Source organism: Pagrus pagrus, assembly GCF_965226575.1.
Source record: "Pagrus pagrus genome assembly, chromosome: 20".
In the NCBI taxonomy this organism is placed as follows: Eukaryota; Metazoa; Chordata; class Actinopteri; order Spariformes; family Sparidae; genus Pagrus; species Pagrus pagrus.
Genome location: NC_140207.1, coordinates 23,876,312 through 23,900,532, shown reverse-complemented (window position 1 = coordinate 23,900,532; position 24,221 = coordinate 23,876,312). Strand labels below are relative to the sequence as shown.

The 24,221-nt window shown below is 39.3% G+C and overlaps 1 protein-coding gene across 1 annotated transcript in view; it reads left to right on the top strand.

The window, feature by feature from the left end:
• lancl2 (LanC lantibiotic synthetase component C-like 2 (bacterial)) overlaps nt 1-23,435 on the top strand; it is a 38,767-nt gene extending 15,332 nt beyond the window's left edge. The window contains exons 6-10 of the mRNA XM_084341184.1: nt 6,310-6,456; nt 10,771-10,953; nt 16,336-16,512; nt 17,690-17,762; nt 19,705-23,435. Of these exons, the coding sequence (XP_084197310.1) occupies nt 6,310-6,456; nt 10,771-10,953; nt 16,336-16,512; nt 17,690-17,762; nt 19,705-19,781 (657 nt within the window). The 3' untranslated portion in view covers nt 19,782-23,435. The remainder of the gene's footprint in view (nt 1-6,309; nt 6,457-10,770; nt 10,954-16,335; nt 16,513-17,689; nt 17,763-19,704) is intronic.
• Nucleotides 23,436-24,221: the final 786 nt, after the last annotated feature.

The window sequence follows — 24,221 nt, the reverse complement described above, 5'->3', positions numbered from 1 at the left end:
ATCACGTTCAATAGTGAAATCTTTTGAATTGATCAATATTGATCGAGTTGAATCAGAGTTGCTGATATTGGTCCAGTATGCTGGACTACAGTATATGGTCACATATCAGCAGGCTGTTTTCTAAGCTCCAGTGACTGCTTATGTCAGCATTTGACACCACTGACAACCAAACCTTCAAGTAACTGTGAGGCTGTATGTCCCTGTTGTTCCTGTCCTCAGTTTTAGAGTTTGTTTTGACACTGCATCCCATTCCACATGCAAATGAATAGGTTTAGCACTGAAGTTATGTCCACAGCTCATAAATCAGATTTGGTCTGCTCAATCTTCTTGGTGCTGAATCCCACAGGCTTCAATTTGTTTGCAGTGATGAATTTATACTGCAAACAGATTAATTCCCACTTAATTACATTTTCTCCCTATAAGAGAGACAGCTGATTGCTTATTGAATCTGTGTGTGTGAGAGGAAGAGAGATGTGGAGGTTTGGTGGGTGGTGCATTCTTTGAAAAGAAATGGGAATATAGATGAGTATAGATGTATAGGAGTAAAGGGACGTCACACTCAACAAGCTGACTAAATCTGCTCTGTCATGAGGGAGGCTGTGCTGCTGCTGCTGCAGAACGGTTTTCCTTTCTTTTTCACTCACTCTGTCTTACATGGGGACTGCATAAACTGCTGACTCAGAACCCCCGGCCCCTAGACATACACCCCTACACCCATAAGCACACCCACATGTATACACTGCACAGCCTGTAATCTAACCAATACTGCTACACAGCAGTGGTGCCAGAAACTCACAGTATGGCTTGTAAAAACCTCCTACTGGTCATCTGACAGGGTTGTGTTCCCTGTCAGATGACCAGTAGGACCAGCCACAAACCAAACATAAGCCCACTACCTGGCCCTTAACCATTAATTAAGAATTGAATACATGCATCCACAAGGAACTTGAGTTTTTTGGTTTGCTGTGGACAAAAGCAGTATTAGCAACACTGCCTCCTGTTTTAAACATCTTGATGCATTTGTTTTGAAAGTGAATGAAAGAAAAATGCAACATATTTTATGACCACTTTTCTGTTTAAACAAAGCTGCTTGCATGACACATGGTGAAGAGGTGTTGTTTCTATTTGTGGCTGTGTAAGATTAATAACTATAATACGATAATGGTGAAACAAAGTAAACTGTGTTAAAGTGCTGTTCATTGTTAGGGAAATTCTCCTTGTTGAGGTAGAGAGTTGCTAATTCTTTGAAGAATTTTCGACTCCCACGTCATACACCTCGTTACATGTAACTCTGTAAATTTGTTGAACTAAAGCTGAAGTTAGCAACGTTCCATAGATATATTATGTCTTTATAAAAATAAGCCAACAGCACAATATATCTTGGTACATAAAATGTTAGGTTATAAGCCAGTTTTATATAGGCAGAATTATCTGCTGCCATATCACCATACGGGCGGCTGTAGCTCAGGAGGTAGAGCGGGTCGTCTAGTAATCAGAAGCTCACTGGTTCGAATCCCAGCTCCCCTCAGCTACATGTCGAAGTGTCCTTGAGCAAGATACTGAACCCCAAATTGCTCCTGATGAGCAGTTGGCGCCTTGCATGGCAGCCTCCGCCATCAGTGTATGAATGTGTGTTTGAATGGGTGAATGTGACAAGTATTGTAAGGCGCTTTGATCTGTCAGTAGACTGGAAAAACACTATAGAAATGCAAGACCATTTACCATTTACCATACAGCCGCCCTCAGCTTTTACGATCTACTGCATTTGTTCTCCTAAATTATTTGCATGATGACCATCTGAATTTAAAACACAGAGTTAGAGTATGGAAAGATTGTATTCAGATATATTATTGAAAAAGTCAGCAGTGACACTAAACACCAAACCATTATCATTCCTTTACCTTAAACTGTACCACATGCAGGATGTGAACCCTGGTCTCACTGAGTCAGTATTCAAAAAGTGCCTTGTAGGCTTCCTTGGAGGACATAAATTGAATGAGATTAAATATTTGTGGCAGATCTCAACTTAAATTTTAACTTATTCATCTTGTATCAATTATTAATCTACCATGAGAATATCAAACTAATTGAAACGGGTCTTAAATACTGAATGGGTCAGGCTTAGTTTTGGTTTGCTCGAAACTCAACAAACCCAAAGCTTAGTGCACCAAAAAAGCCTCAAACCTGAAAAGAAACCTGATGTGAGCAGGTTTTATTGAAGAAATGAGCATATCTACAGAGCATGTTTATATTGTTGCCTATAGAGGAAAAGATTTGATCTCTGGCTTCCCCATTATTGAGTTCTGTAGTTGACCTCAGCTAATTTGTTCCTCTCAGGGCTTGCTTGGCCTTCTGTTACTTTTCCATATTGCTTCTTTCATTATGGGAGGCAGTGACGCATGTGTGTAGGGCACAGTTAGCCCTGATAAGATTTCAAATGTCAGTGGAGTCTACCATGCTCAGAGTTGGCCTTTATTTTACTGTTCATATATTTACTTTTACCTATTCATAGTGTTTCTTGTACCTTTACAGTTACTGCTCAGCATGAACTCTGTGCATAAACATGTGTACACACGAATCATCCATGTGGAGAATAAGCTTAATGCAACTCCAGAATTCCAAAAACAAGCTCTGATGATCCGAAAAGTGCAAATACTTGGCTATTGTCCATATCATTTAACCCTAACCCTTACTGTACACCAGGCTATATTTTTAGTGTATTTATGGTGTATCCAGCAGTCTTGAATTAAATTACAAGGTTTAATTGCAGCTGAGAAGAGTTATAAAGTTTGATATTGAATCAAGGCTGGGCAATATATTGATATTATATCATTATCGTGATATGTGACTATATATGGTCTTAGATTTTAGACAAAGTTACATGGTGATATGTCATAAGTGTTGTCTTCTCCTGGTTTGAATGGCTGCAATTGAGTACAGTGATATCATTTTCTTACCAGACTGCTTTTTAAAAAAAAAAAAATTACATTGTGTTAATATTTTGTGCAAGACCCAATATATATTATATTTTTTTGCCCAGTCTTAGCATTTATGGAATGCTTTGAAGAGATGATCTCGCAAGAGGAGAGGATAGTATCAGGATATACGGTATATTGTTTATGATACAGTCTTGTAATTTTGATATTATCTTAAGGCCATATTGCTCAGCCCTACAATATTTGTTTATATTTAAAAACCTTGAGTTCGAGTGACACATTTCACACAGTTAATCTTGCAATGCTTGGAAATGTAAGGTTCTAGACTTCAGCACCTTTGTCCCGTAGACTGGATAACATCTTAGTTCATGACCTGTGTTTGAATTTCTGTAGAGAAATGAATGCAAACCAATGAGGTACTGGCTCTAAGGACACTGAAAACAATGTAAAATGGTAAAAATACAAGCAAAAGAAAGAGCATTAGCTGGAACAGTATTAAAAGCTGAGCTCAGATCAAGAGAATCTAAAGTACTTGTAGAGACATGCCAGAGTCTGAGCCAAAAGCAGATTATTTGGGACTTTAGGAAGAGATATTTCTGCACTGTACATGACCATAAAAACCTCTGAAGAAGGAAATCTCTTAACAGAACCATTGCTGCACATGCGTTGAAGGTATGACGCTGCAAAATGTCTAGTTATAAAATAATCCTGGCTGACCATGTTTCTATGTTCGATTTAGCAGTGAAGTTATGAAGAAAATATATACAGTATTGAATATCTACATACCTTAAAGTTAAAATCTGTTTATATTTTCTTTTGAACAATATTGTCATCGTCATTCCAATATGTAAACATTTTTCGACTGGTATCCGTCTTATCTGTAGCAAAGTAGTTATAAAATAATTTCACCCACAAAAGTAGGTTCTTCTTTGAAATTAACAAGAGGGGAAAGAAGAAATAATGATACAGTGTATTTATATCACACTGCATATGGTGGGACTATATGTTCCATTTAAAACCCTGATTTCAGGAAGGTGGGATGCCATATAATAAAGAATAAAAATAGAAGGCAATGATTTGCAAACCTTTCCCAACCTATATATTTCACTGAATACATTACGAAGGCAAAATAGTTAATGTTCAAAAGAATGTTCCAAAAAAGTTGGGACTGGGCCATGTTACCTCTGTGTTGCATCATCTTTTCTTTTAACAACACCCAGTAAGAGTTTGGGAAATGAGGACACTAATTGTTTTTAGAGTTTCCTATTCTTGCTTGATATATGACTTCAGTGGCTCAACAGTCCAGGGTCTCTGTTGTTGTATTTTGTGCTTATTAATGCACCACATATTTTCAAATGTAGAAAGGTCTGGACTGCAGGCAGGCCCTAGAACCCACACTCTTCTTCTCCAAATCCACGCTGTTGTAAAACATTCAGAACATGACTTTGTATTGTCTTGTTGGAAAAAGCCGGGATGTCTTAAAAAGATGACTGGATGGCAGCATATGTTGCTATAACACCTCTATGTACCTGTCAGAATTAATGGTGCCTTGGGTAACTTGGGTAGCTTGCTCTTCACAGCACATTTTTCTCAATAGCATCATTCCATCACTGATGAGCTCTGGGCCAGAGAATGACTGAGCCTTTTCATGGTTGCCCCTTTGATACCCAGCTTTTCCATGTTGGGTATGAAAGGCCCTCCCCTCCCCTCACATGAATGTTTGTGACAGTGAAAACATGAAGACTGACCAAACTGTTGCTTGGAGGAAATGAAAAGGAGGATGACGACGCTTTTTATGATTATAAAACCTTAATTTGAAGGCATAGTGTGAAGGAACTGTCGGTTGTTGTTTATTAAAAAGAAAATGTAAATTGATAAAACAAACTTAAAATGACAAATGTATAAATATGTAAATAAAGTAAAATTCAAAATACCAAAGCTGAAATGGAAATGCTACAACTGAAAGCATTTGTAACTCGAATGGAGAATTGTTCAGCTTGATTAAATTAAATTAAATTACATCAAGAGGAATTAATCAGTAGGTCTTAGCAATGCATATTTTTCAGGCTACAGATGTCAGAATAGTAAGTAAAATATAATAAAAAAAGAAATCTATGAATGTAACTCAGGAATGAGTGGAGTTGTTATTACATCCACAAGTTACAGTGCGCTGACAAAGGAATATTCTGCCGGTCTTCTGCACATTTTATAACCAGGAATTCATATCGTAAACTCTACGATATGACTTGAACAGACACGATCCAGCCAGATAGGAGATTTTGACCCAGTCTTGGTTGTAATCAGGTTTGTAGAAGCACAATCTGATCATGGCAGATTCTGTGTCATGCATTTATTTTTCAATCAAAAGGTTGTATGTGCAATTAATGTGCTATGTCATACACCCAGATTGGTGGAAGAAAACTTCTACTGGTATGTGAGGTTAGGTAGAGAGAGCCACTGACAGTAGCAGGGACACTATTGCGTTTGAAGTGATGTCCACAGTATGTGGTTGTCATGTTGAATAACTCTTGTACAACTGAAAGGTGAGGCCCTGCGTGTCAGATCCTTTTCCTTAACAGCGTTTACTCAGCTTGAATCTATTCTATAAAAAGAAGTGAAAAGTACAGTCTGATATCACATCACTATACTGGCAAAATGGAGGGTCCTGTCCTGTCCATTTTGGGTAAAAGTGGAAGGAGTCAGGATCTCAAAATGGAAAACCACAGAATTATGATTTTGAGAAGACGGTTGAATAAATAAAAGTTGAGGGAATGTTGTACTCTTAACAAGAATACGCAACAAAAATAGTATGCACAGGTGAAGACATTTGAATTCTCATGGAAACAAAGCACTAATTTTACAGTAACTATTGCATTATATTCATAAATATGTGTATTGTCTGACCGTCAGAAAGGTGTGTATTCAGTGCTATTGTAGAAATACAATTTAAGACAGTTTTTTTTATTTTCTAAAAGGTTCAAATTCTCATATTAATATCCGATAAACAAATTGCTTATCTTGCTACCAACAAATCTCTCATCAATGTCCTTGTTCTTTGAAACAGCTATGGTTTTTATCCAGCAAAAATAACTATCATCCCCAGCTGTACTGTAAATAGACCTTTTGGGTGTTGTCTGATTTAATGTTTGCTCTGTAAGCTGATGTCTTCACACAATGCACAAGACTCATTCTGGAGAGTCCAGTGGCCCAGTGGTTAGAATGGTAAACATATAACCATAACGTCATTGGCCTCTTAAGGCTGGTAAGCTGAAGAAATTCAGTTCCCAGAAGGAGAACTAACATTCTCTTTCTCCGGATACAGTCAGACCTGTCATTGACCTTCTGCAACTCTTTCTCTGTTTCCACTCCTCAGGTGGTGATGGCCATTGTGGAATCAGGGAAGAATATGTCAGCAGAGCAGAAAAAGACGGAACGCTGCCCTCTGCTCTATGAATGGCACAAGAAGCAGTACATTGGTGCTGCCCACGGCATGGCTGGCATTTATTACATGCTCATGCAGGTAAGAAATCAGAAGAGGCTGAAGGGTTCCACTGGCTGGTTTTTGGTTTTGTCATGTGGCCTATGATTAATTTGCGGTTTTGTTCTTGGTCAAATCTTCAGTTTGTGGTTTAGGCAGATCTTCAAATATTTGACAGATGCACACATTTATAAAGAATTCTAGTGTCATTCTTGTGGTTATGAGAAGATTACACCCACCCTACCCTACATTATTACACAAAGCCTAAGTTGTTTAACATGATGCTGTGTTTAGGGTGGAGATGTGACGAGATCAAAAAAATGCCAAATTCCCTGTAGTAAGGATGCAGTGAAGACAGCAAGGGATAGTCTGCCTTTGTCAAAGACATTAATCCTTTTAGTTCTGTAGCTTCTGCAAATGTTTTCATGCTAGTGTGGTTAATCAATCTCTGATTGCCTATGGAAATAATTTGGTAGATGTGTTTTTTTGTCTTTGCTGAGGCTTTAATCTTACTGTAAGTACAGAAAGATGCAGATTTGAATTGTTGGACTTTGTGTGTAAACCAGCCACTTCAACTCAGCCAACATGCCTGTTCTGTGTTTGCCCCCATATGTGTTCCAAATGTAGTTATCTCATTAATTTGGGTATTTACATCAAAATTGAAGAAGGGGTTTAGGAATTGCAAACATTTTCATACATGTTGCCTGTTTCGCTTGCAGGCTCCTTTGACCGCATGTTGTGGATTTGCAGCAACAGCTTCCAAATGAAAATGCCACACCGGACCTTTTACCTGCTTACTTGATGATGAAATAACGAGGAAATAGCCCACACCTGCTCATGAAACAGCTTTTGACTTTGGGTCCCTTGAAATGAGGGGACTATGTATGAACATTTTTGCAATTCCTAAACCCTTCCGCCAGTTTTGATGTAAATACCCTCAAATTAAAGCTGAAAGTCTGCACTTCAATTTCATCTCGATTATTTCATTTCAAATCCATTGTGGTAGCGTACAGGGCCAAAATTATAAAATTGATGTCACTGTCCAAATATTTCCGGACCTAACTGTATATCATGGCAGTCTTGAGTTCCATGATTTCTACAGCTCTCATTTTTTCGGTGATGAATGAGTGGAACACAAACTACTGTGTCACAAAAACATTCATGAAGTTTGGTTCAATAATGAATTTGTTTTAGGTCTTCTGTAAATGTGACCAAATCTGCTGGCTCAAAAATATACATACAGTAACTTGAAAGATCAATTTTGGTGATTAAAGTTATAATTGTGTGAATCAAATGTTCTTTGTTGCATCTTAACTTCTCAGTGATTCTGATTGATAACAGCTGATGGCTTCTCTGGGTCCATCTTAATGGGGCTTGTTTGATACAGACATTAGACTCAGCCACAAACACTACAATGGGGAAGTCTAAGGAGCTCAGCATTGATCTGAATTATTGATTTGAACAAGTCAGGAAAGTCACTTGGAGCCAGATAAAGGTCCCAAGATCAACAATACAAACAACTGTTTATAAGTATAAAGTGCATTGCACATTTGTATCACTGCCACAATCAGAAAGAAAAAACAACTATCACCTGCTGCTGAGAGAAAACTGGTCAGGATGGTCAAGAGTCAACCAAAAACCACCAAAAAGCAAGTCTGTGTTTTGTATCAACATGAGCTGAGAGGCTGCCATACAAGAAAGAAGCTCTTGATCCAGACACAGCACCTTAAAGCTCGACTTAAGTTTGCTGCTGATCACATGGACAAAGAACAAGCCTTCTGGTCCACACCAAAGGAAGTTACTCTCTCTTACAGAAAACACTGCACCTGCACTGCCTGAAATGCCTGGTTTGGAGTTGAGCCTTTACTTCCGTAACTTATGTGCGTCTATATGTAACAGGGGCTATATGAATATATATTTTTATATATTTATTATAGAATATATACACTCCAGTCAGTCAGCAGACATACAGTTGCTACTGCTGTAGCGGCGTTATTTTGGATCACACTACCTTGCTCGGTATGACCCGTCCTACTCTGCCACTGATTGGCTACATCCTGCCCGTTAAGTAATGCACATGTGCAACTCCCACCAGAGATTGAACAGAGGCAAGATGTCTCACTCTGTAGCTAAAACAGAGCGTACAAGACACAGTGTGAAAAGGGATGCTGTAGCAATGCACCATATGAGAAAAAATATGTTTTTTGAAAATTAAAGTATGTAAACCTATTCTACTAGGACCCCCAAAAGTATGAACCTGAAAATTAGCATAATATGACCTCTTTAAAAGACTTAGGGCCCTATTTAGATGCTCTGGAGCACATACGGTAGTTTAAAGTGCAAGGCGCTAAAGGATTTAGGGCGTGTCCAATTCCATTTTGCTAGTTAAACGGTGGATAGTCTAGGTGCAAAGTGCGGTGAATGGCACAAAGGGCTTGTATTTAGTCTCTGAATAAGTCATGGGTGTGTTTTGGGCGGAACATAGATTAAACCAATCAATTTCATCTCCCATTCCCTTTAAGAGCCAGGTGTGCCAGGGCCTGGCATGTTAAACAGCAGCACCTGCTTCAGTGACATGTATGTGGTCCTCGGCTGCTGGACCTTCTGCCTCGCTGTTTCACAATCTTCCTTCCCATCAACAACTCTGTTCGACTGCATATGATACACACTGATACTTAACTGAGCTGCTGCGCGCCCATCTGTGTGTGTGCGATTCTCAGTCCATGGATCAGGCGGCACGGGATCAATAACGGGTGGAATGAGAGGGTGAAATGCGTCCTAAATGAGGAAAATATTAATGACATTACCTGCATCGATCCTCCAGCAGCAGATATGATCTGTACATTAATATGGACATTGTGCACAAGGAATCGCCAGTTGCTACTGGTGGACTCGTGCGACACAAACAAACTGGAACTGAATGTTTCTAAAACCAAGGAGTTAGTAGTGGGCTTCAGCAGGAGTCATGTGGACCACCTACCCTTGATCATCAACAACACAGAGGTACAACATGTGGACAGCTACAAATTTCTGGCAGTGACAATCTCTTCTACTTTGAAATGAGGGGAGAACAGCAAGATTATTTTTGAGGAAAACTCATCAGAGAATTTTCTTTTAAAGAGAATTGAAAAAATGTGGTGTTTCCAGCAGTTGTTTGGTGCTGTTTTATTGAGCAGCAGCAGAGAGAATCCTTCCCTCTTTAATTACTGGTTTGGAAATAGGTCAGCAGAGGATGAGAGACGATAAGGTGGTGGGCACTGCATCAAAAATCACTGGTTGTGACCTTCCACCTGTAGCAGAAATCTACAGTGCTTAGACTACATAAAAAGGGCCTTAAGTTTTTAAAGGACTCCTTCCACCGAGCTAACAGCCTTTTCAATTTTCTCCCTTCTCACAAAAGACTAAAACTATTCTGACAAGAACAACCACATTTCAGAAAAGCACATATCCTGAAGCTGTCCGCCTTCTTAACACTCTTAAGTCAACCCTGCAGGCAATTAAGTACATTTTAATTACTGGGCAAGTGGCAAATGTTTTTGCTTTACTATGCACTTACTGCACTTGATGCACTTTATCTAGTGGGTTGTTAGTGGGACTAACCCTAACCCATCCCTGAAATGGGTGCTAGTATGTGTGTTTCTGTCCATACTGTTTTATTGTATTTATATATTTATTTTAATGATCAGATTTGTTTTCCTTATCTGTTCACACTCTTTTAATGTATTTAATGTATTTTATTTTACAAGTGAGTGGTTCACTTGTTTGTGTTTGGGTGAGCTCGTTGACATAAATACCATTCAATTATGTTGATATGGCAATAAAGTATTGAATCTTGAGTACATTTGTGAGTTGACGTGCGTTTGAACCAGGAACATTGCGATGTCCACTGGACATGACTGGGTTGTGTTCCAGGCCTGGCTTGCTGTGGTGGGTCAGGTGAACTTGTGTTTTTTTCACTCATGGCTCACATAAGGTTTTTATCCCTGCTTCGCTATCTATACCATCAGATATATTTATTCCCAGAGCAGCAAAATGTAAAATTCACTTGTTATTGTAGAGGTATATCTGAAGCCATAACATCTTCCAACAGACAGATACGCCTTTAAGTTTGGCGGCTTGGGTTGCCTGTTTGAGTCATTCAACAATAACATTGCTGCATTATGGGTTTTAATCATACAGATTCATTCATTCAATCATTTTCAATTGTTAAACTCTGTTTCCCAAATTCTGTCTCCTGGTCTGACTTCAGCCCCATTTATATATATACAAAATGTGTCATGTTGCCAAAGCAGACCAGTATTAACTGACACACAGTCAACCAGTAGAAATGACACTGAACTATTTCTGTCTCTCCAGCCAGAATCAAAGGTCCACTCAGACATTCTTTCAGAGTTGGTCCGTCCTGGCATCGACTACATCCGCCACAAGAAGTTTCGTTCGGGGAACTTCCCATCATCGCTGAGTAACGAGAGTGACCGGCTGGTTCACTGGTGCCATGGAGCCCCCGGTGTCATCCATATGCTTATCATGGCTCATAAGGTGAGTCTGTTTTATGTAGTGGTGTATTTTTCGTAACATTTTTCGTAACAGTTCAACAACATATGTGTCCTTCTGAACTCACCAGACCAAAGCTTTATGAAACCGCCCTGTCTATCTGAAACACAAGAACAACACTGGCACCTTGTGGCATGGCTCAGCACTGCATGTACATTATATTGTGTTACATATACAGTATGTTGCCATTTTCAAGAGAAAAATAGTTTTAAAAGTGGTTGATTTATTTGATTAAATACACACTTCATCCTCTCACTGTTGAACTAAAGAGAAGATAATGACAAAGAGGGATATGAATACTTCCCTCCTGACTAAACACCAGCTGGCTTTCATTCAAATGCCTGGTTGTTTATACACACATACACCCACACACACTGCAGTAATGCATTGTGGTCAAATTTCTTCTTTTCTTGGCCCATTAGGGAGCTACTTGGCAGCTAATGTGCTGCTTTTCTGGCATTGGCATTTTTCTCACTAATGCAGCGACTCTTTGGCACCACACAGAGAACAAAGCACAATGGGAGACATGATTGCTTATCCCTGTCTCACTACTAACAGAACACACAACAGATCTTCATTTGTTTTCACAGGAGGAGCATTTCAAGGGCTGCATTACTGTTGTAATTTCTAGTCTCCACCAAACAATGATTTACAGCGCATGATGGGTTTGTTTCAGAAATGTTGAGCATGGTCATGAAATCATTGTTTCAATGAACAATAATAATTGAAATCTGTTTTCATAGAGAGAAGTTACAAACTGTTTGAGCTGTAATTGGTTCCTACACAAGCAATGCTGACAGCATCACTAGTTACAGGAAGATGTCAAAGGCTGCATGTTGCTATGCAATGCAGAGCTTGTCATTATATCAACTACTTGATTAATTAGCTCACCTTAAATGCCCCCTGAAATGGTGAAGTATTCCATTTGAAACAGGTCAGTGTGGGGTTATTCTTTATTTTTCTCATCTTGTTACTGATGTTCTGATATTTACCAATCATTATGATTCCATCCAAGATTAAATACATACAGAAACATATTTTTAATCTTAACGCCTCGAACAAAACACATCAACAACACATAGCAGGTATGAAACAACTACATACTCGCAAAAGAAAGCGCACACAAAGTTATTAAGGTCAGAATTAGAGGATATTTCCATGATAAATATAGTAGTATTCCAGTATTTATTGTGCAGAGCAGTCATTTCTATGTGTAAACCAAAGAGCTCTGGTTTGCCCTTATTTAGTTAGGAGGATGACATCCTCTCTGATCATCCACTGTTAAAACCAGGGATCTTCAACGTTTTTCAGGCCAAGGACCCCCAAACTGATGGAGAGATGGAGCAGGGAGCCCTAACTATATAATATATTTAGTAGGGCCAACTATATATATTGTATAAAATTGTGTTTTATATTAAACCGGGCCTAGTGCCATGTATAAACGTACCTTGTTATTGTCCATTCAATACTAAGCTGTTCAAATAATACACAGGTTCATATATTCATGTTTTTATTTTAAACGTGCAAGGTACCGTGAGTAGGGTCACTGTGCCACTGCCATTTATAAACATACCTTATCAACCAATGCCATTATCAACATTGTCTGTCAATTGCATGATAATCATGCATACATGCTACTCAAATCGACGTTTTTATTTTAAACATAAATGTGGAAACGAAAATGAGTGATGGCCTATTAGTGCCACTGCCATGCATAAACATACCCATTATCTTAGATACAATACTGAGCTATTAAAATAATGGACGGATTCATGTTGGGTTTTTTTATTAATTCAATGCCATCTGTTTCCTTGAAGGTAAATCCAAACTTCAGATAATTATCTGTTTATTTTTTTAGCCTTATCTTGTTTGCGCTTACCCTTATCAGCAGCTGCATCAGCAGCAGGCGCCGCTTCGCTACTTGCATTTTCACCGGTGGTTTCTGAGGTGAAGGGTATCTCTCTTGTGCTTGTGGAGTTTTTTGGTCGAGTTACAAAACGATCTATTTTCGCTCATTAAAATGTCCATACAGTTGGCATAATAATATACTGGCCTCAGTAGTTGGCTGTTGTGGATAGGAGCTGCAGCGTTTTAGTGCTAGTCTTGTGCTGTGAGTGAACTGGTGCCCAGCTTGAGAGAGCTCCTGTGTGTCGCTGAATGTGTGCATTTCTTATCATATCTTATGCCTCCATTTATCCAGTCGCTACAATATGTTGGCTTCATGTTTATGCGTATTTAAAGACATTTACATTTTCGGAAAATATACTCAGGTCCGACCTGAGGTGAACCTGATGACACTGAATGCGAAACACGTTGTTCCCTTTTAATAAATTACTATAGTAAAGTCTATGTCAGTGTGCGGAGGATTTGTTTGTTTAACTTATCACACACGTTCCTGCTGCCTACCAGCACCTGACGACCTGTGGCTGTCCAAGGAGATTTCATTGACTCAAATATAAAAAATTGTTGAATCAACCAAAAAAATTCACGACCCCCCTGCAGTACCTCTATGGACGCGGACCCCCTGTTAAAGACCTCTGGTTTAAACAATTTCAAAAGGTTTAATTTGTAGAATATGGCCAATTAATTTGAAGGTATCTCCAAAAACATATAAGCAGCATCTCACCAGAGTAACTGACAACTGCTGCTATTTAATTGCTACCCTTGGCTGTAGTTAGCTATCGTTAGCTCATAGCTCATGGCTCAGTTAGCCGTGGAGCCGGTGGCCCTAGAGTTTGTCTGGTTTGGGTCCTCAGATCACACGTGGACTCACCACAGGCAGCAGTGCCCAGCTCGACTGGATTTGGCTGCCTGACGTGAGAGTGAGGACTTTACTCCAAACTTGGAATGAACACAGCCTATATGACCATTTGAGGTTAGTTTGACAAGAGGGAATACAGTACAGAGGTGATTTACAGCAACTATGACTAGGGCTGAACGTTTTGAGAAAATAATCTAATTGCGATTGCGATTTTTCACGCTTCAGTTGAATATTCACTGTGAAATAGATTTAAAACATGTTATGGAGCATTACCACATTGATATACCATCAAAATATTAACTGATCAATATTCTAATGAAAAGACCAGAACTTAAAGATGTGAATTGCTGTTATTATTTTTTTCACATACAATTATCTCAAAAGTTGGGACTTTTCCGCACCACAAATCTTAAGTCTTACTTGGGTTTCACATGTTGTTGTTGGTAGGCGTATACACAGTCACCTTGGGCCACGTCTGATTGGTGAGCATGATTGTTACATGAGGAACACAGCACTACTGATTGGCGAGCATGACTGTCACATTAGGAAGACAACATGAATTTGTAAAACCATTGACCCCCATGTTTAAACATTGGTCAGACACGCATCCTGCAGCAAAATGAATCGCAGCCTCTGCGATTTGCTAATCGTGTTGTTTCAAATTGTAATTTCGATTCAAAATTGATTTATCATTCAGCCATAGCTATGACCAAGACTATGATTTGGGGACAACAAAACGAGGCTGGCAGGGACGGGAGAGGCATTGAGTGGTAGAGAACTGACAGAGAGATGCTAACAGCAGTGGATGAAAATGCTGTGTAGAAAGGGAATATTTTCACATGTCATTAGGCAAATTGAGGATGTATTTCGATCAAACCAGAGGTTATTGTGTAAAGACGAACCGGACTGTGTTGTTTAGTTTTATTTAGTTCATGTTGAGTAGGTTTGGGCCAATAGACAATGCCATCGTCCATTGGTGATGGCTGACAGTCACTGACCTCTGAGCCCTGTACCATCATAACAACGTGATTTAAAAGGCCCCCTACCAGAGCTCTAAAACGTAGTGTGTCCCCTGAATTGCTGTGAGGCAAGACTTGTGGGAGGGAAAATGAAAGGAAGTTTGTTGCTGCTCAATGTTACGTCTCTGTGTTCTGTTTATTATTTTCTTATTGAAACAGCTCTGTTAGGTGAACCCAAGTGTCTCTGTTACATTGGTGGCAGCGGTGTTTCTCCTCTGCGGACCACTGTTAGTGAATGGTCTTGGACTGTGGGATATAATTTGTTGCCCATCTTGTTACTTTTGTTTGCATGACACAGCAGCTCCGTGAGCACAGGCTGCTGCTTTTCAAAGCACTGCTCCCAGTTTGAAGCCAGTGAAGACCTCACACTGCTGTGGGAGTATAGCTTTTATAACTGCATGTAATCAGAAGAACTGCACTGTGTCTCAGTTTGTCTCAACAGTTTTATACTTGACTGACGGGTCATCTGTCAGCTCTGGATACCATTTACTACCCACTAATGATCATCCCATTGTAGGATGAAGTTGGTTCCAATCAACGAGTATGGTTTAGACCTGCTCAATTTGGAAGGAAGGATGGAAGGAAGTACTGACTGTCTGCGTATGGCATTGATCCAAACACCTCAAACTTCAGTTTGACTGTCCATAACATTTTTTTTCTCATCTTCCTCTGTCCAGTGTCTGTTTTCTTCTGCCAACTTTAATCTTTTCCTTTTATTGGCCAGTCTCCTATATCTTTTTTTTTTCTACTCTGCCTAGAAGGCCAGCATCCTAGAGTCACCTCTTTCCTGTTGACGTTGGTGTTTTGCTGGTACCAATAAATAGAGCTGCTAGTTGAGCACCTGTGAGGTCTAATGTATTTGCCCTCTTGCTCAGCTGTGCACCAGGGCCTCCCACTTCTCTTTCTATTTTGGTTAGAGCCAGCCAGCCAGAATAGAACACACCGTTGTATGACATCTTTAGTTTCTTGGCAATTTTCTCCAATGGAAAAGCCTTAATTTCTCAGAACAAGAATAGACTGACGAGTTTCAGAAGAAAGTTATTTGAGTTATATTCTGGCTATTTTGAGACTATGATTGAACCTCCAAATGTTGATGCTTCAGATGCTTAATTACGTATTGCTTCTTTAATCAGCAAAACAGTTTTCAGCCGTGCTGACATGATTGTACGAGTTTTCTAATGATCAACTAGCCTATTAACAAGATAAACTTGGATTAGCTAACACAATGGGTCACTGGACCATAGAAGTGATGGTTGCTGAAAATGGTCCACTGTATGCCTATCTAGATATTCCAATAAAAATCAGCCATTTCCAGCTAAAATAGTCATTTACCACATTAATAATGTAAATGTAATATTGTAATAACCTTTTAGGCATTGGTGTACATGGTCAAAAGTGGCCAATATTACAAATAATGTAGTTTTTCAACATTACAAATTTTCAGATACTGTACTGAATTTGAAGAGCAATGGTGTCCTTTTTATCTGACTACATAATTGATTGCCTCAGTTGTTAACAGTGGTTGTCTTTAGCTCCTCTGCTGTTTCAGGTTTGACTATTCATTTGGCTTCATCTGTGTCTTCCCAGGTGTTTAAAGAGGAGAAGTACTTGAAGGATGCGGCAGAATGTGCTGATGTGATCTGGCATCGGGGCCTGCTCAGAAAAGGCTATGGTATCTGCCACGGCACAGCCGGCAATGGCTACGCTTTCCTGTCCCTTTACAAGCTCACCCAGGAAAAGAAATATCTGTACCGCTCTTGCAAGGTAAGAACATGAGTCAGCCTACTTCTGCAGGAATACAAACAGCTAAACGGTTTTTTAATACCAACTTGACAACAAATTTTGAAAATATTACACTGAAATAGTAGGAAGTCAAATATCGTGTTGATTTTATTGTGATTTTTTTTACTTTTTATCCCAAGGGGTAAAAAGTAATCTCTGAGCTGTCCTCCTATCAGTAAATGGCTCTGGTTTAGAGCAGAATCTGATGTGACTGTGGGTGTTTATTCACCCAGAGGGTCTGGCTCTGCACCTGACTCTCTCCTTCAGAGCTGGCTGCTCTGAGCAGCTGAGCAGAGGTTGACCTCTGCTCTGCCTGGCAAACAATGACAAGCAAGAAAGGTCAGACATGGCCCAACAAGGCTTAACAAGTATTTACTAAAACCAAGCAAGTCTAATCATTTGCACTAAATTGGAACCCATGGCTACTTCAGATGTAGCTGCTGCTATCTATTGGCACTTATATTTTTCTACAAACTATAGTTGGTTAAGCCAATAACACACATTCACCTGCACTTACTGAAATAGGACAATTATACTTTAGATTAGTGGCATGCACATTATGCAGCTGCATCAGGAGTCTATCAAACCTTTTTTTTTTCCCTTTATTTTGTTCCCGTGGACCATGCCGTTATTGGAGGCTGGCTTTTAATTTGAGTACCATTTTTTCTTTTTTTTACTCTTATGAAGTACCTGACTCTCTCCGTCAGAGCTGGCCACTCTGAGCAGCTGAGCAGAGGTTGACCCCTGCTCTTCCCGACCTTCCCGCACAATACTCTGCAAACATCTTGTGTTTTATTTTGATTGAGAGACCCCTTGTGGAACAAATTACGTATTGTGCGTTTAATGGTCTACTGTCTACTGACTGGATAGCATCATATTTTGTACAGTCCTGTTTAAAATCTTAGTAATGAATCATGTTAGTATCAAGTTATCTTCAGAACATCAGCCCAAATTATCAAAGTAAGACCACAGCTTAAAGAAAGATTTATTTTCTTTTTAAAGAACATATCAGGTGCACTGAATGTGTGTCTACAACAATGACATAATTAAGTAATGACTTGATTGTTTGTTTCTTCCTTTTTTTGTTCCATCGTCTCAAGCATGTACAGATGAATGCTGCATAGATGTCTGTAAACAAATTATTATTACCTTTGTCCAGTTTGCTGAGTGGTGTTTGGCCTATGGAACCCACGGCTGTCGCATTCCAGACAGACCCTACTCTCTTTTTGAAGGTATCAGATATTTATTATTCAGCTTTCCACCACATTGACTCAAAACTGCTTTGACATTTTTCTTCCCTTGCAAGAACCACATCGTTTGAATCAATGTAATAACAATTCATAATAACATTAATCTGCTGCTACCTCCCTGCTCATCAACGGCCAATTACACAGTATCCTGTGTAATTCTACCAGTGAGGAGTTGGAGTAGAAATCAACCACTCAGTGCCCAGAAACAGAAGGTCTATTCATGGCTTTTAAACTGCAGGCTAATGGAGATACAAAATACTACTTATTTGTTGGTCTTCAAAATAATGAATGTTTGTTTTTTTACTTTTGTAAAAAGTGTATAAATTAAGAATTTAATTTTTTCCCTAGCTGCTTGGCTACCAGCTCCAATTATGTTGATGCAGGCAGTCTTTTTGACATGGCGTGTCTCGCCACTCATCTAACACATTTGCTGCCACAGCTTCCTCAACCAGCCCAACCTCCTCCATAAGCACAAATTATACTTATCACATCCACACAGTTTTTACATAAATTTCAACATGTGTCAAACTGTAATTTGACGTGAATATCTACCCATGCCGCGCAGTTATAGTGGACTGCAAGCAGTCGAAAATTTCAGATTCCCACCAATGCAGACACATTATGGAGTACTATATCTGACGCTAGAAACGGGGTTTCTGTGATCTGGTAAGAACGGTTCAACAGAAAATCTGTTGAAGTCCAATATATTTCAATCTCTATGGTCTAAATGGCTGGTGAAACGAAGTATTAAAATTGGCTAAAATTAAATTATAATAGTATTTGGAAAATGAATGTTTTTTTTTTCTGAATGTGTAGCCTATTTGCTATCCAGTGAGACGAACAAAACAACTGTGACATTTGTTTCCTTGTTGCTTCACTCTGATAAAGCATGCTCCTGGACTGAATGTCATATACTCACAGGGATTGAGCGTGGACCCTGCCCAACCACATAAAGGCAAACAAGTATTTACTAAAACCAAGCAAGTCTAGTCATTTGCACTAAATTGGAACCCATGGCTACTTCAGGTGTAGCTGCTGCTATCTATTGGCACTTATTTTTTACTGCAAACTACAGTTGGTTAAGCCAATAACCAAATTCACCCACACTTACTGAAATAGGACCATTATACTTTAGATTAGTCGCATGCACATTTTACAGCTGCATCAGGAGTCTATCCAACCTTGTTTTTCCCCTTTATTTTGTCCCCATGGACCATGCCATTATTGGAGGCCAGCTTTTAATTGACTACCATTTTTAATTTTCTTTTTGTTTACTCCGCAAGGACTGCCTTATGAAGTACATCCTGTTTAAACTTACTAACATGTAAACCTCTACTTAATAAACAATGCACTTTATAACTAGGCTAAGTTTGAACTAGAAACTGGCCACCAATGGTCAAATGTCTCTGACTGAACATACTTAAAGGACCAGTATGTAGGATTTAGTGGCATATAGCGTTGAAGTTGCAGATTGCAACCTACTGAATACCCCTCATCCTACTCTTCCCTTCCAAGCATGCAGGAGAACCTACAGTGGCTGCTAAAACACTAAAAACGAGAGCCGCTCTCTGGGGTCAATGTGTCCCTTCTGGCCTACTGTAGAAACATGGTGGTGCAACATGGCAGACCCCATGGAAGAAGACCTGCTCCCTTTGTAGATATAAAAGCTCCGAAAACACAAGGCTTATACACTAATGAAAGTATAATTATGAATACTATCTAGAGTATTGATATAATGTGTGGAGTTTGTATTAGTTGCATCTTTAAGTGAGACAGGAATGGGTTTACAAATGTTTTTGTTTTTCAACTGTTTTTTTTTTTTTTTTGGCATAATATCGTCAAAGCCGTGAAGTATCAGAAAAGTTCAAACCTGACTGAAGGACAGATCTGCAGCTGACAGTAATGGATGTGTTCCTTTTCTCAGGTATGGCAGGGGCCATCTACTACCTGTCGGAGATTGCAAACCCTGAAGCGTCCGGTTTTCCTGCCTTTGAACTTTGACCTGCCAATTGATGGGACTGAGGATGATGAGGAGGGACGGGGACAAACTTTTGGAATTAACCTGAGCCTTTGCTCGAACACTGGACAAGGATCTATAAGCTTTAACATTGGTCATGAGAAAGTAGGGACACAATTAAACTGAAATGAAGATCAGGCTGGAACTATGCAGAGAGCGTGCAATTGATTGTTTGTATGAAATTGAAAACATTCAACAATTTAAAGGGAGGATTATGTTAGCAAAATTAGAGGTTGAATGTTGATCCAATGAATAAAAAGGACAAGTTGAACTGAAGAGGACGACGTTGATGAATATTTCACTTCCTGAAGATGGACACATCCTGTGGGGCTTATTTTAGAAACACTGTCAAATCTTGTGAGTCCTTCAGCTCTGAGGTCCCCTGTCATCCTCCAGTGTGTTGGGGTGAAGATATGGACCCCATGTCTCCTCCTCACCCATTGAAATTTGTTGCCAGCTGGTATGGACACAGAAGAACACACTCTACACCCTCAGCCTTTAATATATTTGCACCTAGGCCAAGAAAGAGGGTGTGTGTGCACGTGTGTGTACATGTGTGTGCATGTGTGTGTGTGTGTGTGTGGTGTGTTTGTGTGTGTGAGAGAGAGAGAGAGAGAGAGAGAGAACTAAACTAAAGCTGTTTTGGTGTTCTATGCCTCTGCATGCTCACTGTTATTGGCTCTTGGTGCCTCATATCCTGTCAGTGTAGTGCTTTCCTCTTCCTGTAGTCGTAGTTGTGCAGTTTCAGTTCTCCATTTGTCACATAGTGGGTCAAAGTTTCTCTTTCTGACTCTCATTTTTCTTATTTTTAGCATAGTAGAGAGTATAAACTATTATGATACTACAGCTATTGTGTATATTTTTTTTATTTTTCAAAGACAACGATTTTTGGACGAAGTCTCTGGGAGGGTGTTTGCCAGCTGTTGATTTACAGTGGTGTTGCTAGGTGACTGTCCATGGTGTACCACTGACCAGATAGTGTCAGTGGTACTGGTATTGTATAGGCTTTGAATGTTGATACAAAGCCTTTGTTTTCCCTTTTTTGTACATGTCTACAGTCATTAGCTATTTAGGCCTTATGTGCCATTTCTTACCACATGGAGTATTTTGGAAAACCCACTGTGCTGTATTCCATTATTAGCACTGATTCCCACTAGATGGGACATTTTGTCCTAATGTTAAGCAACAGGTAACAATTGGCCCCTTATTTGTGGATAAAGTGATTTCTCACCAAAAATTATTTTTTATTTCAGTTTGACTTTCAGCAATTTCTTCACAAATGAGAGAATTATATTGGAATTAAGTTTTTCTGACAAAGTACCAGCAATAGTGCTACACTTGTTTCCTCAGTCATAAAGCTAGGTAGCTAGTTAGCTAGTTAGCTAACTAGGTAAAGGTGCAGTATATAAGAATTGGCCACCTGTCAAATTCATAATCAAAACAAATGGCGAGAAGCATATCACCAGAGTATCCGCTAAATGCCACTTACTGTTGCTGTTATTAGCTAGTTAGCTATGCAGCTAGCAGGTCCGGACCGGGAGCTCAGGACCAGGACGGGACAGGGCTAGCTGGTTAGCATGCTAACTTTAGTAAATACCTCTGCAACACAATACAGACATCGTAATGTTGAAATTTCTATTTATTCACACTTTTAACTAAAATCCGTACATATTGCCCCTTCAAATGATGAAATTGTGCTGAGCAGTTTCCCCCCAGATGAAGCAGAGGCTTTTTCCCCACAATGTGGTAATAGTTCAGTTGTTGGTGCGAACACAAAATGATTTGGGTATAATATATCATGTGGCATATGATGCTTTTTTAGTTTAGGTGGGAAAAGAAAAAAGGGCCGGATTAAATTTTTAATTTAGTCCAGTTTTCCTTCTTAACTACACCTCACTTTGCTTCCTCTCTTCAGCTTTAACCTACTTCTTCTTTGAACAGCTGTGAAACGAAATGACATGACGATGACATCTGTTTTGTACACACTCATGATTTTTGTGATGTATGTATTTTTTTAATCTGAAATGGAACCAAACATGGAGGTGCTAAAGCTTATTGACTTGTGTGTCATTTGGTTTTGATTGGCAGGTTCTAACCTTAAAACCTGAGGTCAGAGCTACTACCTTGTAGTTTAATTAAACCAAAACCCCATTGGGTTTATACTCAGTTTTTACTCATTTGAACATCCAACGCCAGATATGGTAAACTTTAAGGGACCTTAAAACCTCCAACTTTTTTCAGTCAAACTCTCTACCCGCATTTTCACTTTTGCAGGCCTGGGCAACAGAAATCGTGACGTAAGGGTAAGGGGCGGGAACATCTGGTGACGCAACCAGTAAATACTCCGAAGGCTAGACCGTCCCTTTTAACAACTGTTGACGCGGCTTTTGAAGGTACCTCTGCAAAGGCTGCGTCCTTCGAAGGATGCAGCCCCTGAATTGGGACACAGCTACTGTTTAGAATGTGTTGTGTCCACTCGGCTTTGTGGAACATGTGGAAAATTGAAACTGATGCCATTGAAACAACAGTTGCCGCTAAAAAACAATAATATGCTAATAACGTTACAATAACAGACTAGAGGTCAGGAAAAGGTTGTATGTTACATATGTTAACAGTATACATGAACACTAATAACAATGGCACCTTATGCCATGTTATGCCACATATATATTATGCAAACCATCATTTTAAGATTTTACTTTAAGTTCACTCATTTTTTTTTATGTCTGTTAGTAAAATGCATCAAATGGCAACATTTATGTTTAATATTGTACATGGTCCCTATACTAATAAAGATGAAATAAAATTAAAATAAATGTATTTTACTAGCAGCCATGATTAGATCCACAGCGCTCACACTAATAGTGAAATATTGCTGGGAAAAAAGGAAATTTAAAACATGAAATGAACACAGAGAAGTTATTCGAGTCATCTTTTCTCAAGACAAGTCACGAGTCTTAAACTTCCAAGTTTAGGTTTTTTTTCTGTAAAGGCAAGTTGCAAGTCATCAAAACAGTGACCCAAGTCGACTCAAGTCCAAGTCACAGTGACTTGAGTCCACATCTCTGAGCAGTTGATGTGGTTTAGTCCAGTCGGAGATCAATACACCACTCTTAGGCAGAAAACAACCCTGAGCTTAGATAGTAGCCGACATGGTCTGAGTGGTACCAACAGTGAGAAGGATGAGTACCTGGTGGTGAATGTGTACAGTATATCCAGTTATCCCGACAGCACATGGATGCACATAAATGCCTAATTCTCTTGTCGAGATCTCATCATGAATGTCTTTGCATGAGGATAATGTCACATATAAAAATGTGTGTGTTCATCTGTCAGAGTGTGTCCAGGTTCACTGGTCCCAATGTGTTTACTAGTGATTTGTGTCTGTTCCCAGCAGTAAAGAGTGTTTGACTTAGTCCCTGTCAGTGTATGTGATCAGCCTACAGTAATTGATGTCAAGACATGAAGGTGTGTGTTTGTTTATTTTCTCCATTAACCTCCTTGGCTTCAGTGACAGCAGCAGTGACAAGCGAGATGTCTTCATTGTTCTTCTTAGCCTGCTTTTTGGCTATTCAGTGCTTACAAAGAATTCATGCAAGTTTTATATTGTTGGAAATAAAGAATGAATATCCCTCCTGCCCCTCATCTTTGTTGTTTTTGTTTATTCGTCATTGTTTCAAATAAACCTTTTCTTCATATATTCTGTTTTCTAGGAATATGGTGTGTTTATCTTGGATTGTCAATGAGAGAAAAATGGGGATAAATGGGTGTATGGAATAATTTTTATGTCCCATTTCTTAAAGACATGAGCAAAGAAGATTAGTGTGGCACACACAAATAATACTTTGTAGATAAATTATCATAAAAAAATAATTTACATCCTCATAAGTATGCAGTGTTCACCACTCTCACTCAAAGCAGGATATCTGAGAGACCACAAATAGTGTGCTCTCAAACCAGTTCCCCCTGCTTCCCGAGCTATCTGTGTCCTCTTTCAAGTGTTTTTTCATTTTCCCTTCTTGGACGTGTGGAGGGACGGGGGTATCACAGATAATGCATTTGATTGCGTTGGTTGAAATAGAAAGCTCATTTAGATTGATATGCGATTTAGAATCAAAATCATGACAGCCCTACAGTGTTGGCTGGTCCACACTAAAACAACCATCCATGTTCCTCTCTGAGTGAAATGGAATAACTGGTGATCCGTTGGCCTTTTATCTACCGCCATCATCAGGTCAAAATGACACCAATACTTTGGTGTGTAACCAAATACCTGCAAAAACTAATGCCAACCCCATTGAATGGTATCTGCAGATCTTGAAAAGTCTTTTAAAAAAGGCCTCAGAATAAGTTTCAAATTGCCTGTACAAAGCCAGCTGTGGAGAGTAATATTAGTTTGTTCATAATTTGAGGTGGCTGTCAGG